The 14,632-nt window shown below is 45.8% G+C and overlaps 1 protein-coding gene across 5 annotated transcripts in view; it reads left to right on the plus strand.

The window, feature by feature from the left end:
• AGRN (agrin) overlaps nucleotides 1-14,632 on the plus strand; it is a 240,152-nt gene that overhangs the window by 178,545 nt on the left and 46,975 nt on the right. For all 5 annotated transcript variants that reach the window (XM_083512750.1, XM_083512751.1, XM_083512752.1 and 2 more), the window contains 4 exons: nucleotides 2,052-2,197; nucleotides 3,362-3,467; nucleotides 3,657-3,764; nucleotides 10,696-10,860. In XM_083512750.1, the coding sequence (XP_083368876.1) occupies nucleotides 2,052-2,197; nucleotides 3,362-3,467; nucleotides 3,657-3,764; nucleotides 10,696-10,860 (525 nt within the window). The remainder of the gene's footprint in view (nucleotides 1-2,051; nucleotides 2,198-3,361; nucleotides 3,468-3,656; nucleotides 3,765-10,695; nucleotides 10,861-14,632) is intronic.

The following is a 14,632-nucleotide window of genomic DNA, read 5'->3' on the forward strand; positions in this document are numbered from 1 at the left end:
TTTGCAAAAAGCATAAAACAATAACATTATTAGTAAAAAATATATATTAAAACATTCAGAAAATTAAAACCAGAGCTAAAGTAAACACTGATAATTGGGCAGGGTTATCTAAAAAAAAAGTGTTCTTAGCTGGCATTGAAAATAGTGCAGTGAAGGCACTGCCAGATGCCATTAGGCAGGGAAACCCAAAGTGCAGCTTCCACCACACTAAAAGATTGATTATAATAATGCTTTAGTCAGGTTTGGCTGTACGTTTTGACCAGTAATCTTGCTGATTTCATTGAAAACTTCTAACCAAAATGTTTATTTGCAAGACGACCACAAGTGGTAAAAAATGTCCAACTTTTCACAACCATTTCATAGCCCCATATTTTCCAAAGGTATTCAGTTTGGTTAGGAAGCTGCTTTGCACCAGGTCTAACCTGTTGTCCATCTAGACCAGGGGTCAGCAAACCTTTTCAGCAGAGGGCCGGTCCACTGTCCCTCAGACCTTGTGGGGGGCCGGACTATATTTTTGTGGGGGGGGGGGAATGTCCCACAAATAACCCAGAGATGCATTTTAAACAAAAGGACACATTCTACTCATGTACAAACACCAGGCAGGCCCCACAAATAACCCAGAGATGCATTTTAAATAGAAGGATACATTTTACTCATGTAACAACACACTGATTCCCGGACCGTTCACGGGCCAGATTTAGAAGGCAATTGGGCCAGATCTGGCCCCCGGGCCTTAGTTTGCCTACCCATGATCATTCTAGACCAGTCTTATCAACTCTTGAGTGGCAGCAGCTCTCCAGGGTTCCAGGTAGAAAGAGACCTTTTTGCATCTCACGAACTGAGCCCTTCTGCATGCAAAACAGGTGAGCTGTTACTGAGATATTACCACTCCCATCCCCGGGCCAATTAATCATTTGAGCCTGCCTTGTACCAGCCCATTGACCCATTTATTCCAGAATTGTATTATTATTATTATTATTATTATTATTATTATTATTATTATTATTATTATTGATATTGGTGGTTCTCCAGCATCTCAGGCAGAGACAAGTCTTTCTTTCCCATTACCTGCTGCCTGTACCTTTTAGCTGGGATTGAACTTGGGACCTCCTGCATGCCTCTTCCCCTGAAAATTCAGCATAACTTGCTCTGCGGATCATGAGGAGGAGCAAAGAACTATGCAGAGCATGAGATGCTGCCTTATAGTAAGATCACTTGCTTATCCAGCCCAGTGACCTCTTGCTCTGACTGGTAGCAGGTCTCTAAGGTTCTAGCCAAGTCCAGACCTACTGACATAGGATGCTGCTTTGTGCTGAGTCTGATCATTGGTCCACCTAGCTCAGTATTGTCTGCACTGACTGGCAGCAGCTCTTCAAGGTTTCAGGAATGGAATCTGTCAGTGAGCTACAGTTCCTTTCTTGCCTATATTGAAATGCCTCCTCCCTGAAGGTTCAATTAACTAGCTAAGGATGCTTGAGCTCTAAAATATAATTAATAATAAAATGAGCAATAGTGGTATTATACCTATAAGACTTGATTATCGTTTTAAATGAGCACTGGAAATTGAGCACCAAATTCCACATATTTCTTTAATTTTTTAGATTACTATAATATCCCAAGCTGGGTTTCAACAGCACAACAAAACAGAACAATTAACAAGTGTAAAATAAGAAAAGTAGTGGGGGGGGGGAACCAGTTCCATTTGGGGAAGCAGTGGGAAAACAATTCCACATATACAAACAATACAAACGTTTAAAAACAATTCCACCCACAACAGCTACAGAACAATGATGCGTGACTCAAACCTGCGCCACCGGTACCTAACCACTAAGTTAATTGATTTACCAACGGAAACACATGCAATTAATCTGCTGAGATTGCTCCGGTGCTTAAATATAATAAAAATAAGACTAAGTTTTAAACGAACACTGAATGCTAAATTCCACACACGTGTGGTGGGATCACATAAATGAGGACAACACAGTCCTGATTAAGGCAGCGTTTATGTAGGGAACTGTATTTTTTTACTCTGCTTTTCTTTTCTTGGGCAGAATGTGGATCAGGAGGATCTGGCTCTGGGGACTCCAACGAGTGTGACCGGGACAGCTGCCGACAATACGGTGGCTCGTGGGATGAGGATGTGGAAGATGACCGCTGTGTGTGTGACTATACCTGTGGAGCTGTGCCAAGGAATCCAGTAGGTGTTGAGAGCCCATGCTGTCCTTAAGCCTAGCTAATCACCCATGGCAGGGTTTTTGTAAGCAACTCAGGGTATTATTGCAGCATTTGGGGCTACTTGGTTTGTAGAAAAGGCAAGTGAAAAGGTAACATGGTAGAATCATGGAAGAAGCTGAAGGTGGCAAGAGACAAGGGCTAGGGTGTGAAAGGGCACATTTGCAGCAGATTGATTTTCTCTTATTGCATATGTGAATACAGCGGACAGTGATGGCCTTACAGCAGCTTAGAACCTTTTCAAGTTGGTTCGATTACATACCGTATTTTTCACTCTATAGGATGCACTTTTCCCCCTCCAAAAATTAAGGGGAAATATGTGTGTGTCCTATGGAGCGAATGCAGGCTCCTTGGCTTCAGCGATAGCAATGCGAAGCCTCCGAAGCGCAGAGAGAGCGCTCCCTCCGCACTCTGGAGGCTTCGCGTTGCTTTCGCTGAAGCCTGGAGAGCAAGAGGGGTCAGTGCGCACCGACCCCTCTCACTCTCCAGGCTTCAGGGATAGCCGCCTGAAGCCATCAGAGCGCAGCGCGAGTTCCCACTGCGCTCCACAGGCTTCAGGTTCCTTTTGCTGAAGCCAGGAGAGCAAGACTCTCCTGGCTTCAGCAGAGAGGGAGAGCTGCGCATCGCCCCTTCAGCCAAGCGGGAGGAGAAATGGAAGGGGCTCCATTTCTCCTGCCGCTTCGCTGAAGGGGCGCTGAGCAGAGAGGGGGAGAATTTTTTTTTCTTGTTCTCCCCCTCTAAAACAAGGTGCATCCTATGGTCTGGTGCGTCCTATAGAGCAAAAAATACGGTACTTTTTTTCCTTCCATTTTATTGGATCCTGATTGGCTGTTTTCCTTCTACCTGTAATATGTGCTGTGTTTATTTGTACCGAGTTGTACCCTTGTTGGGAGGGGTGGGTGCATTTGGTGCCTCGTATTTCTCTAGGAATGGTCAAGCGGTATGTATTACATCATAAATATAAAAAAAAAATGATTTTAAAAAAAATATGAGCAGGTGTGGGCGCAAGCCTAAGCATAAAGTGATGCTTCCTTCCAAGGCACACCCTCTGCCATTGGTAACTTTCTAAGCCTGTCTTGGGTGTACGACAGAAGGAGATGGAGTTACCTCCTGTTTCTCTTCCCTACAGGTATGTGGCTCTGATGGTGTGACCTACGCTAATGAGTGCGAACTCAAAAAGACACGCTGCGAAAAGCGACAGGATATCTATGTGACGGGTCAGGGCAGCTGCCGAGGTAACCCTCTCATGCGGGTCTGGCAAGGCTTTTAGTCAACCCACATCCCTTTGTCCTGCGCTGGCATCTCATCCTCTTGATTACTCCCCGCCCACCTCCCTAGATCAGGGATGGCCCTCCGTAAGTTGTTGCACTCCAAACTCCTATCATTTCTAACCTGTGTATTTTTGTTTTTTGTTTTCTCCATAGGAACCACAATCCTACCTCCTCCACTCCTCCACTGCAGCCAGACCGTTTATGGATGCTGCCCAGACAACGTGACCTTGGCTCTTGGCGTCGGCTCTGCAGGCTGCCCCAGTGAGTTAAATATGTACTTCATTTTCTTCTTTTGTCTTGTGACAGTGGGGATGTTAAACACCGATGCCATGGGGTTTCCCTGAGCCGAAGAAATAGCTTTCTAAGGCCAGGGAGTGATCACAGGCAGTCATACCTGGAGCTGGATCTGAAGTTGTTGTTGTCGTTTAGTCGTGTCTGACTCTTCTTGACCCCATGGACGAGAGCACGCCAGGCACTCCTGTCTTCCACTGCCTCCCGCAGTTTGGTCAAACTCATACTGGTAGCTTTGAGAACACTGTCGAACCATCTCGTCCTCTGTCATCCCCTTCTCCTTGTGCCCTCCATCTTTCCCAACATCAGGGTCTTTTCCAGGGAGTCTTCTCTTCTCATGAGGTGGCCAAAGTATTGGAGCCTCAGCTTCAGGATCTGTCCTTCCAGTGAGCACTCAGGGCTGATTTCCTTAAGAATGGATAGGTTTGATCTTCTTGCAGTCCATGGGACTCTCAAGAGTCTCCTCCAGCACCATAATTCAAAAGCAGCACCTCTAATGCAGAAGGAGCTGATTGCAGGAGGCAGAAGATCTTGCTTGGAGCTTAGGCAAAAGCAGGAGACTAGATCCTGATATTTACATCAAGCCTGTCCAGTCCAGAGATCTGCCAATCCCGGGGGATGATGCTAAGCACAACCTGCTCGCCTCTTGTGCCTGAAGAGGGAGAACTCTGGATTTGTAGTCCCATTCTGAGCACATTCCTGCAGGCGCTCATTGTCTGAGTTTGCCATTAGAGGGGGTGATGTGTGCATTCATTGCCTTGGCTCCCTCCCTTTCCTATAACCTCAGAATGTGCCCAGTGTTTTAAACTGTGTGCATTCCAGTTTCAGGGCCCCCTTCCTCTTCGCCGCAGCCGGCCACATCCGCGAAGGTTTTATTAATATTTTATAAAATAATTAGCCGGAGACGGCTCTTTAACCTAACGAGATGAGAAAGCATTAGCAACATTTTTAACAGCTGAGGCTGACAGCCAGCTGGTTCACGGGTATCCATTAGGGCATCGGCTGGTCTGTGGCCATCGTAGGCGAGCGTGCCGAGATGAGGCAGTCTTGATTGGGGATGTAGAATCATTTCATGCGCCATATAATTTAATAAGAGGAAGCGTTCTGAAAGCAGCTTTAATCGCTCGGGAGCTCCTGGGCTGTGGAGTCACAGAGGTCACCAGTAAGGGTGGGCAGCGGGGAGGGGCTGGCTGGCTTCTCTCATGGTGCCACACTGACTGCTTATGCAATGTAGCCACTAAGAGACTGAGCCATGATTTGGGCCTCATCTCTGCTATTAAGGTTCAGAAAAGGGCAAGCAGAACGATCCGCGGAGTGGAGCAACTCCTCTACAAAGAAAGGTTACGACATTTGGAGCTGCTTCTCCTATTTTTGGTTTAGAGCAAAGATCTGTATGAGAAGACATGAAGATAAGAAATGTGCAGAATTCTGCATGGCATGGAGAAAGTGGATAGAGAAAAGGTTTTCCCAGGAGATGCAAAGAGGTTTAGGGAACCTTCTTTCATATGTGGTGGGCTTGTAAAAGAGTAAATGAGTATTGGGAAATGATCCATAATGAATTGAAAAAAATGTTTAAAAGTACTTTCTCCCCCCAAACCAGAGTCCTTTCTGTTGGGGATAATTCAGACAAATTCCCTGGTTTCAAAAAAAAAAAAAAGCTTATTTATGTATGCCACTAGTGCAGCCCATGTTTTGTTAGCTCCAAAATGGAAAACGAGTGAGGTCCCAACCAAAGAAGAGTGGCAAGAATATACACAGCTTGCAGACTTAACATATAGAATAAGAGAACAAGAAGAACATACGTTTAGAGAAGATTGGAAAATGTTTATTGAATATATGGGAAATAACTGTGTACAGCTGAAAACGCTGGCAGCATTAAGATGATGATGATGATGATGATGATGATGATAATAATAATAATAATAATAATAATAATAATAATAATAATAATAAAAATTTTATTTATATCCCGCCCTCCCCAGCCGAAGCCGGGCTCAGGGCGGCTAACAACAATAAAATAATACAACATTCTAAAATCAATTCATTATAAAATTAATTCAAATCAAATTGATAGCAACCATTGGGTTAGAGTTCTGTGAAAATTGCCAAAGGAGGGAGTCAGGCTGTGCCCTGGCCAAAGGCCTGATGGAACAGCTCTGTCTTGCAGGCCCTGCGGAAAGATGTCAATTCAACAGTGTAAATAAGTTACGATGGATGTAATAATGGAATACTGAATGGTATAGTTTCTGTAAAATATGCAGGGATTTATGATATGTAAAATAAACCATGGGAAGAGACAAAGGGAAGTCATCAATATCTTAAGGATGTAAAAATGAGTACTTTAAATTGTAAAACAGAAATTTATATATATATATATAGAGAGAGAGAGAGAGAGAGAGAGAAAAGGTTTCCCCCCTCTCTCATATAACGCTAGAATTCAGGGAATGAAGCAGAACGTTGGGAGATTTCAGGAGAGACCAAAGAAAGTTCCTCCTTTGGAATTCGCTTCCACGAGTGGCAGTGATGGCCACAAACTTGGATGGCTTTAAAAGAGGATTATATAAATTCATGGAGGACAAGGCTGTCAGCAGCTGCTAACCATGATGGCTTCATTCTACCTCCGCTGTCAGAAGCAATATGCTTCTGAAGCCAGTTGCTGGGAATTGCAAGGGAGGAGAGAGGACTCTTGCTCTCAGGTCCTGTTTGCAGGTCTCCCATAATGGGCATCTAGTTGGCCACTGCGAGAAGAGGACCAGGCGGGCCGCTGGCCTGATCCAGCTGGCTCTCCTTATGTTCTGATGCACCAGATGGGTTCCAGCAATGCATTATCTTGCACCGCTCCATACCATGCCACCCACCTTAATGTGCAATATTGGGATAATAAGGCAGACCTACTGTCACGGTCCAGTCTATGGGCTATTGAAGTCCTGGCTGAGGACGTCGGGACTGGGGGTAAGATGCCAGGGTGGGAGCAGGAGCAAGAGTCCAGAAGCCAGGGGTCTGAGAGTCAGGAAGCCAAGGTTTGAGGACCAGGAAGCAAGAAGCCAAATGCAGCAAGGCAGGAAACGTGTTGCTGTGGCAAAGAGCTGAAGGGAAATGCTGACCTTATATCCCTTCCCGGCTCTTGCCACCAGGTGCAGTGAGTTACCAAGCGGCCTCACCTGTGCGACCGCGCCTTGCCTCTCCAGAACAAACTTAGGAAGGCCCCAGTCCTGTGAAGCCCTACTGGTCACAGGGCCTGGCTCCTGCACACACTCCTGACACCTATCTTATACGACATGTCTCTTTGTGAGAGTTGCAAAGCTAGGTGTCTGTGAAGGAGCCATTTAAAAACTTGTTGGCTCTAAGAAGCCTTCACCATAACCTGCCACAAAAAGTGCAGGGTATGGCAGAGGCATTGTGGGGAGTGTTCCAGGCTGCATACTCAGTTGACATCAGACTCCGGCCAGGCTTGTCAAGCCTCACTTTTCACCCTGCATGAACTAGAACGTGCCCGGAACATAATAAGGATTAGAAACGTGGCTTAGGAGATGATTGGCAGTAGGAGGGTGAGAGCTCTTTTTCAAGGAAGCTTTTCTGCTGTAATTGATCACTTAATTGAGGGACATCTGCAGAATCCCAGCCGTTCAAAAGCCATTGCTCTTGATCAGGGATAGCCAGTGCAGTGCCCTCGGCTTGTTGCTTGACTCTGACTTCCATCTGCCCCAGCCGGCATGACCAGCGGCCAAGGATGATGGGAGCTATAGCTCCAGCAACACCTGGAGGTCAACAAGCTGGCTGCCCCTGCTCTATTTCATCATTTTTATTAATTATTACTGGTTTTTTAGGTGATGATGGTCCTTGTAATGGCCAGTGTGTGGTGCTACATGCCATTTAGGCCTGTGCATTTCTTCTGTGTCCCCATGGTTTGCATATTACAGGGAAAGGCCATAGCTTAGTGGTTAGAGCATCTGCTTCTTGTGCAGAAGGTCCCAGGTTCAATCCTTGGCATCTCCAGGTAGGGCTGGGAGAGGACCCAGTCTGAAACCCTGCAGAGCTGCTGCCAGTTAGTGTAGACAGTACTGAGCTAGATTGCCCAACAATCTGACTCAGCATAAGGCAGGTCCCTAACCATACGAGTACCCATGGGTCTATGGTACAGCATCTGCTTTAGGTGCATAAAGTCCCACATTCAGACACCATCATCTCCAGGTAGGGCTGTAAATGATTCCTTTTCTTAAAACCCTAGACAGCCACTGCCAGTCAGTGTAGACAGTACTGAGCTAGATGGGCCAATAGTCTGATTCATTATAAGACACCTTCCTATTTTCCTGTTTGCAGAAACTAGCATAGGACTTCCCCACCTTGAGATCTTCTGCCTTAATGGAAGGTGGGATGGAGTGTGGGGAAAGGGGCAGTGACAATCCTCTAGGCTTGGAATTCCCACAGCTGTGAAGGTGAGCTTAAAAACATCCAGGTGTTGCGTTGTGAGATCTTAGAAGCCCTGGAAAGGACAAGAGGAAAAGCAATGATCATCAGGTTCAGAGCAACCCAGTTTCCCCCAGTCATTCATACCTATTGCTCATGGCGTTAGGCATCGCTTCCCCGTTTGTCAAGCCAGCTCCATTTGCGCCCCCTTCCTAAAGTTTATCTGCTGTGTCTTGAATCAAACCTCTCTTTAACTTGTGTCTCGCTCATGCCCTTGCGTCCACAGCAGGGGGTATAAATCAAGATGTAATCACCGGCCTGAAAACTGTGCTGCAGGACTCAGATTTATTCCCTGCGGCCAGCTTCTGCAATAATTCCCCCCCCCTCTAGTGTTTCCTTCCTGCAATGGAAGGAAAACATTCAGCGTCACATAAGCCACTTTGGTTTGTCCAAGAATCTCTTTCTGGCCTCCTGCCTCAGAGCGAGCAGCTTCAGGGGGAATGGATCTGCCCAGGATCCAGTGTTCTTGTACCTGCTCCCATAGAGGGTTGGACCGCGGGTGCATCCACATTTGATTCCCAACAGCTGGCAATTTGCATGCAGACAGCAAGGAGCAGATGGACCTTGGCTAGGAAGTTTTGCATGCCAATAAGCCGATGAAATCTGAGAACAATCTCTTTTTGACATTGTGCGAGAGAGCAGCTCCACATAGCGGGGCAGAAAGTAAACAAGGATGGAAGAGGGAAAGCCTTACAAAATCGTACAGCTTGAAAAGTAGAGTTCCTTAAAAACCACGTACTGTTTTGTTTCAATTGCTAGTATTTCTCAAGAAACAATTTCACAGGAGAAATATGGAATGTGATAGTGGACATAGAATTCAGCTTTCTGAGAATCCCAGATTGTTATTATTAGCTTCTTTGTCCTTCTCCTCCTCCTGTTCCTCCTCCACCAGTTTTCAGTGCTTATTGTGGCAAAGAAAGTGTTGGGAGGCAACTCAGTGTTGCCTTAGCTCAATGGTACATCATCTCCTTTGCATACAGAAAGTCCAAGATTCAATACCCAGCACCTCCACTAGAAGGATCAGGCAGTATGTGATGGGAAAGACTCCTTGTCTGAAATGCTGGGGTTCCCCTGCTAGTCATTGTAGACAATCCTGAGCTAGATGGACCAATGCTCTCACTCAGAATCAGGCAGATTTCATTATTATTATTATTATTATTATTATTATTATTATTATTATTCTACCCCACCCATCTGGCTGAGCTTCCAGCTAGAGAAGAGACTGAATAAAGCACAACGGCATTGCTCCATTGCTCTCCAGCCCCACATTATAAATTATGGAAAGCAAATAAAAGTAAGATGCTGTATAAAATAAGACAATCACACAATCCTGCATAATTTAGATAGGTCACAGAAACTCGTTCATTTTTTAAAAATATCAAAGAAAGCTCAGATTCTTAGGAACCTGAATCCTGTGGCTTTTCTGTGTCCTTTGTTGATTTGCAAGCATATACAAAACATTTCCACACCTACCACTGTTCTTTCCCATCTCCATTTCTTTCTTCTCAGTCACTATGTTTGAGGCCTTCCAAAGGTTGGCATGATATACTAGCTATTTGTTATTTGTGATCTGCACAAAGCACTCTTTTCCTCTAAAGGGCTCAGGAGAGAGGCAAAGCCTACTTTCACATGTGCCAGGGTTTCGAGGAAATAGCAGGGTCTCTTCCAAGCCATTTGAGAGAGTTTCTGCTGTTTTCTGATCTTCACTTCAGCTTCTGCAGAACTTGGGGGACAGGATCTGTGTGCTGCTTAAGTGTTTTGCTTTGGGTGTTTGTCCTTGGCAAGTAGATTTGTAGAATACAAGGTAGTGGCTACTAGCTGAGACGGCTATGTTGTATCTCCAGGCAGTGTTTCTCTGAATTCCAGGTGCTGGGAATCATAAGTGGGGATATCCCATTGGATGTTAGATCCTGACTTGAGGCTTCCCAGAAGCATCTTGCGCTGGCCACTGTGAGAACAGGATGCTGGACCAGCCACAATGGCTATGCCATGCCTCCACAGTCAGAGGCAGTAAGGCCTGTGAATACCAGTTGCTGGAAGCTTCAGAAGGAGAGAGTGCTCTTGTACAGTGGTACCTCGGGTTACATACACTTCAGGTTACAGACTCCACTAACCCAGAAATAGTGCTTCAGGTTAAGAACTTTGCTTCAGGATGAGAACAGAAATCGTGCTCCGGCGGCAGCAGGAGGCCCCATTAGCTAAAGTGGTGCTTCAGGTTAAGAACAGTTTCAGGTTAAATACGGACCTCCGGAACGAATTAAGTATGTAACCAGAGGTACCACTGTACTTGGGTCCGCCTTGTGTGTTTCCCATGGGCATCCGGCTCGCCACTGAGAAACTGGACGCTCTTATAACTAGATGGGCTTTTGCTCTGATCCAGCAGGGCTCCTTTTATGTTATTAAACATATCGGACCTCCTACCCGTCTTTTGCAGGTACCTGCCACTGTAACCCCTACGGTTCCTATGGAGGAAGTTGTGACCCTGCCACGGGGCAGTGCTCCTGCAAACCTGGTGTGGGGGGCCTGAAGTGCGACCGCTGCGAGCCGGGCTTCTGGAACTTCCGTGGCATTGTCACCGACAGCAAGAGTGGCTGTACCCGTGAGTATTGCAGTCACAACCAGGAAGGGGAAATTTTTGCCAGGAGATCCTGGAGGTTTGAATGACTCCTGCCCAGCATCAGCAAAGCTGTTTGGTGGCAGAGTGAATGTTGACGTTGCATTTTTATCGCATGCTCTTGGGAAGGTGCAGTAGATCAATAGTAAATCAGGCCCTTTGCATGCAGAAGATCCCAGGTTCACCTCCATATTAAAAAAAGGGTCTGATGGTAAATCATAGAATTTTAGAGTTGGAAGGTACCCCAAGGGTCGTTTAGTCCAATTTTAGCTGAAGAATCCCTGACAGATGACTATTTTTAAAACAGTGAAAGAGAGTCCACCACCTTTTGAGGGGGTCTGTTCGACTGTCAAGCAGCTCTTACTGTCAGAAAGCTATTCCTAACGATTCACAGAATCATAGAATTGTAACATTAGAAGGGACCCTGAGGGTCATCTTGGCCAATCCACTGAAATGCAGAAATCTCTTTTCATGTAATTTGAATTCATTAGTTTGGGTCCTGCCGTGTGGAGTAGCAGAAAACAAGCTTGCTCTATTTTCCATGTGGCAGGCCATTAGGTGCTTTAAAATACGAAGCTAATTGGATCCATGAGACTTGATATAAGGCAGTTTCACATATCCAATTGTCTTTTGCATGCAGAAGGTTATCTCCCTGTTGGGCTGGGGAAGACCTGCCTAAGACCTTAGAACAGCTGCCTCCAACCTGGTGCCCTCCGGATGTTTTGGATTACTGCTGCCATCAGCAGACTCCCATGCTCTTGGTCTGAGGTCTGCTCATTTTCAGACTGTTTTGGCCTTGGCAGTCATACAAGGAGCAAACCCTCCTTGGAAGCTGACAGACTCCATGCCCTTGCCATGCAAGATCAAATCTGTGAGCAATAACAACGTCCAGGTCTGGAGGTCAGGTCACATCCACTGTATGTGGCATGAAGTCGTTTTTCAAAGAGTTGCAGCACGTAGCCAGATTTACAAAAGGTCTGCCTTAGGTTCAACTTGTGTGTTAATTTGAAACAGATGAGCCTGTGCTTGTAAGATGTGGAGCAGGCCTTGCGGCAAGGGAAATCGCAAAGCCCTGTCAACAGGCTGGAGGAAGCTGATCTGACCAATTCCGTCTTGTTAGTTCATGGGAGTTGAAAACTCCAGATGTTAAATGGAAGCTTTCCCCCTCCAATCCCCTTCTAATAATAATGTTCTGCAAAAACATACCTTTCCTTTCCTCCAGATGGTAGAGAAATTTGTTCTGATGCCTTCCAGATGCTGGCCATGGGAGAAACCCGACACTCTCTTTTCCAGATGTTAGTAATAACCATTTTGGGTTTCACTTAGCCAGATGTTAGTAGTAGTCCCCATGAGAAATGTATTCTTGCTCTCCTCCAGATGTTAGCAGAAGCCCCAAATTTAATCCCGCCTGTTGTCTCCAGCTGTAGAAATGAATATTTTGCCAGCTGACTGAATAGGAATCAACCTACATTTTGTTCCTAGCTTGAAGGTGTTAGGTTTTCCTGTAGACTTCAGCCTTCCAATTCATAAGCTTTTAGTTCTTATTGCTGAGGTGACACGTGGCTGAAGGCTCAGTAAAATTGATGAACCATCCACCATGCTACATTTACATTTATTAATGTGAAACAACAACAAATACCTTTCAGGGTATCTACTTCCAGAGCAACTTGCAGTGATACGAAATTAAAAACAATAAAACAAAAAGAACAGATTCACACATACAAATAACTATATCAATGTTTTATTTAATTTTATTTCTTACATTTATATCCTTGTCTTTACTCCAAGGAGCTAAAGGAGGCTTGTGTGGTTCTTGCCCCCTTCCTCTCCATTTTAGCATAGCAACATCCCTGTGAGATAGCTTAGGTTAAGTGATATGATGGCTGTCCCAAAGCCATACAGTGAGCTTCGGGGGGGGGGGGAATTCGAATTGCTACAACTTTCTAGTCTGACACACCAAACAACACAACACAACACAACAACACAACACAAAGATAAACACAACAGCATAGTAAAACCCAAGTTAAGTAGTGCCTTAAAAAGGAGAGGGGGAATTAAAAAGGCTCCACCTAGTGGTTATGAGAGGAGGTGCCAGGTAAGCTTTCTTGACCGGGTACCACAACTTAAAAGGTCACCACTTGCCTAACACTGGTCATCATAGGTGACTAGGTGAGTGGGGTGCAGAAGAGGCAGACAGCATTCTACCCCTCCTCTGGCAGCCCTCTGCATTCCTTTGCTAGGTGCAGAGGAAAAGGGTGTTTTACCTCCTCCACTCAGCAGCAAGCAGTGCTCTGTCCTATCCTTGTCCACTGTACGAGCCCACACTGCAAAACAGCAAGGCAGGCAGGCTGCTTCAGCACCAAGGAGAGCTCCTAGCGAGCAATGCAACTTGTGCTCCAACACGGAAGTGAACTGAGGATATATTGGCTTCCAGTTCTGTGGGCACTAGTGCTGCGGCCTTGGGTTCAGGGGGCTCCTGGTCCACATATTCCATTTCAGGGCTAAGAACCCACTCTAGCTCCTTAGCACCCAACTCTGAATCCTGGTTGTTGCTGGGGCCAATGACATGCACTGTCCATTCTTAGGAGTAAAAAATTGCAGGCTAGTAACTTTTGGTTGGGTTAATTTAGACTCCAGGCCAATAGTCCAGTAGTTTGCTGGTGGAATGCAGTTTTCCTTCTGCTCACCCCTAGCTAAAAACCCAGCTCTCTATTCCCCAACACCAGTGTCTTCCATTTTCCACCCCTCCTTTGACACCCCAGATGGCCCCTTATATTTCTGTTGAGAAATTGGGGCAAGGGATACAGCCCAATCTTGATCACTTTCCCCAGATCTGTATTGAGACTATTTCTCTGTGCAAATAAGGAAGTGAACTGCGATAGGGCAAGTGGTGGTGGTGGTGGGGTTAGGGGAGAGAGAGAGAGAGAGAGAGAGAGAGAGAGAGAGAAGTGGAGGCAGGGGAAGGCTGTGTTAATTTCAAGCTCCATTGGAGACAAAAGCAAAGGAATCAATAAGGTGGTGAACGGGGAGAGGGCGGAATTATCATGGGAAGAAGAGTTATTTGGAAAGGATAGCAAACAACAAAGAATTGTGTGTGTGTGTGTGTGTGTGTGTGTGTGTGTGTGTGAGAGAGAGAGAGAGAGAGAGAGAGAGAGAGAGAGAGAGAGAAATTATTATAGTGATACCATCCCCCTCTTCCTTTCTCTCTTGGGCGATGGATCCGAATTGTTCTGAAGCAGTCATTCCTCAAATGGAGATGGCTTTATCCATTCCAGCGATTAAAAACAACAAGCCCTTCCTCCGAGTTCAGCACTGAACTGGGAGTTGAGACTCTTGGGTTCCATCCTGGGTGCTGAGAACAAGTGTTACCTCATTAAAGTTATAAAAGCCCAGGCTCACAGTAGGCTTAAGAGCTAATAAGATCACGCTGGGAATTGGGATGTGTGCATCTAATGGCATCACTCATTAACCACTGGAACTGACGACTGGAAGGGGATTGATGAATCCTCCACCATCCCAAACCCAGCTGTCCCTTCTCAAAAGGAACCCGCTGTCTGCAAAATGAACCAGAGAGTTTTGTTTTCCGTTGAGAATTTTCAGACAATAAGTGGTTTTATCTTATAACTTTATGCCCCTCTCCCTCCCATTCCCTTCTTAAACGCTCAACAGAGAGCTGGGAAATTCATTGGGGGTGGGTTTGGGGTTGCAGTCAGGATTTGCCTGTCTGGTGTGCCTAGAGATAGAGCCAAGAACATCT

Source organism: Podarcis liolepis (assembly GCF_965112155.1).
Source record: "Podarcis liolepis genome assembly, chromosome: 7".
NCBI lineage: Eukaryota > Metazoa > Chordata > Lepidosauria > Squamata > Lacertidae > Podarcis > Podarcis liolepis.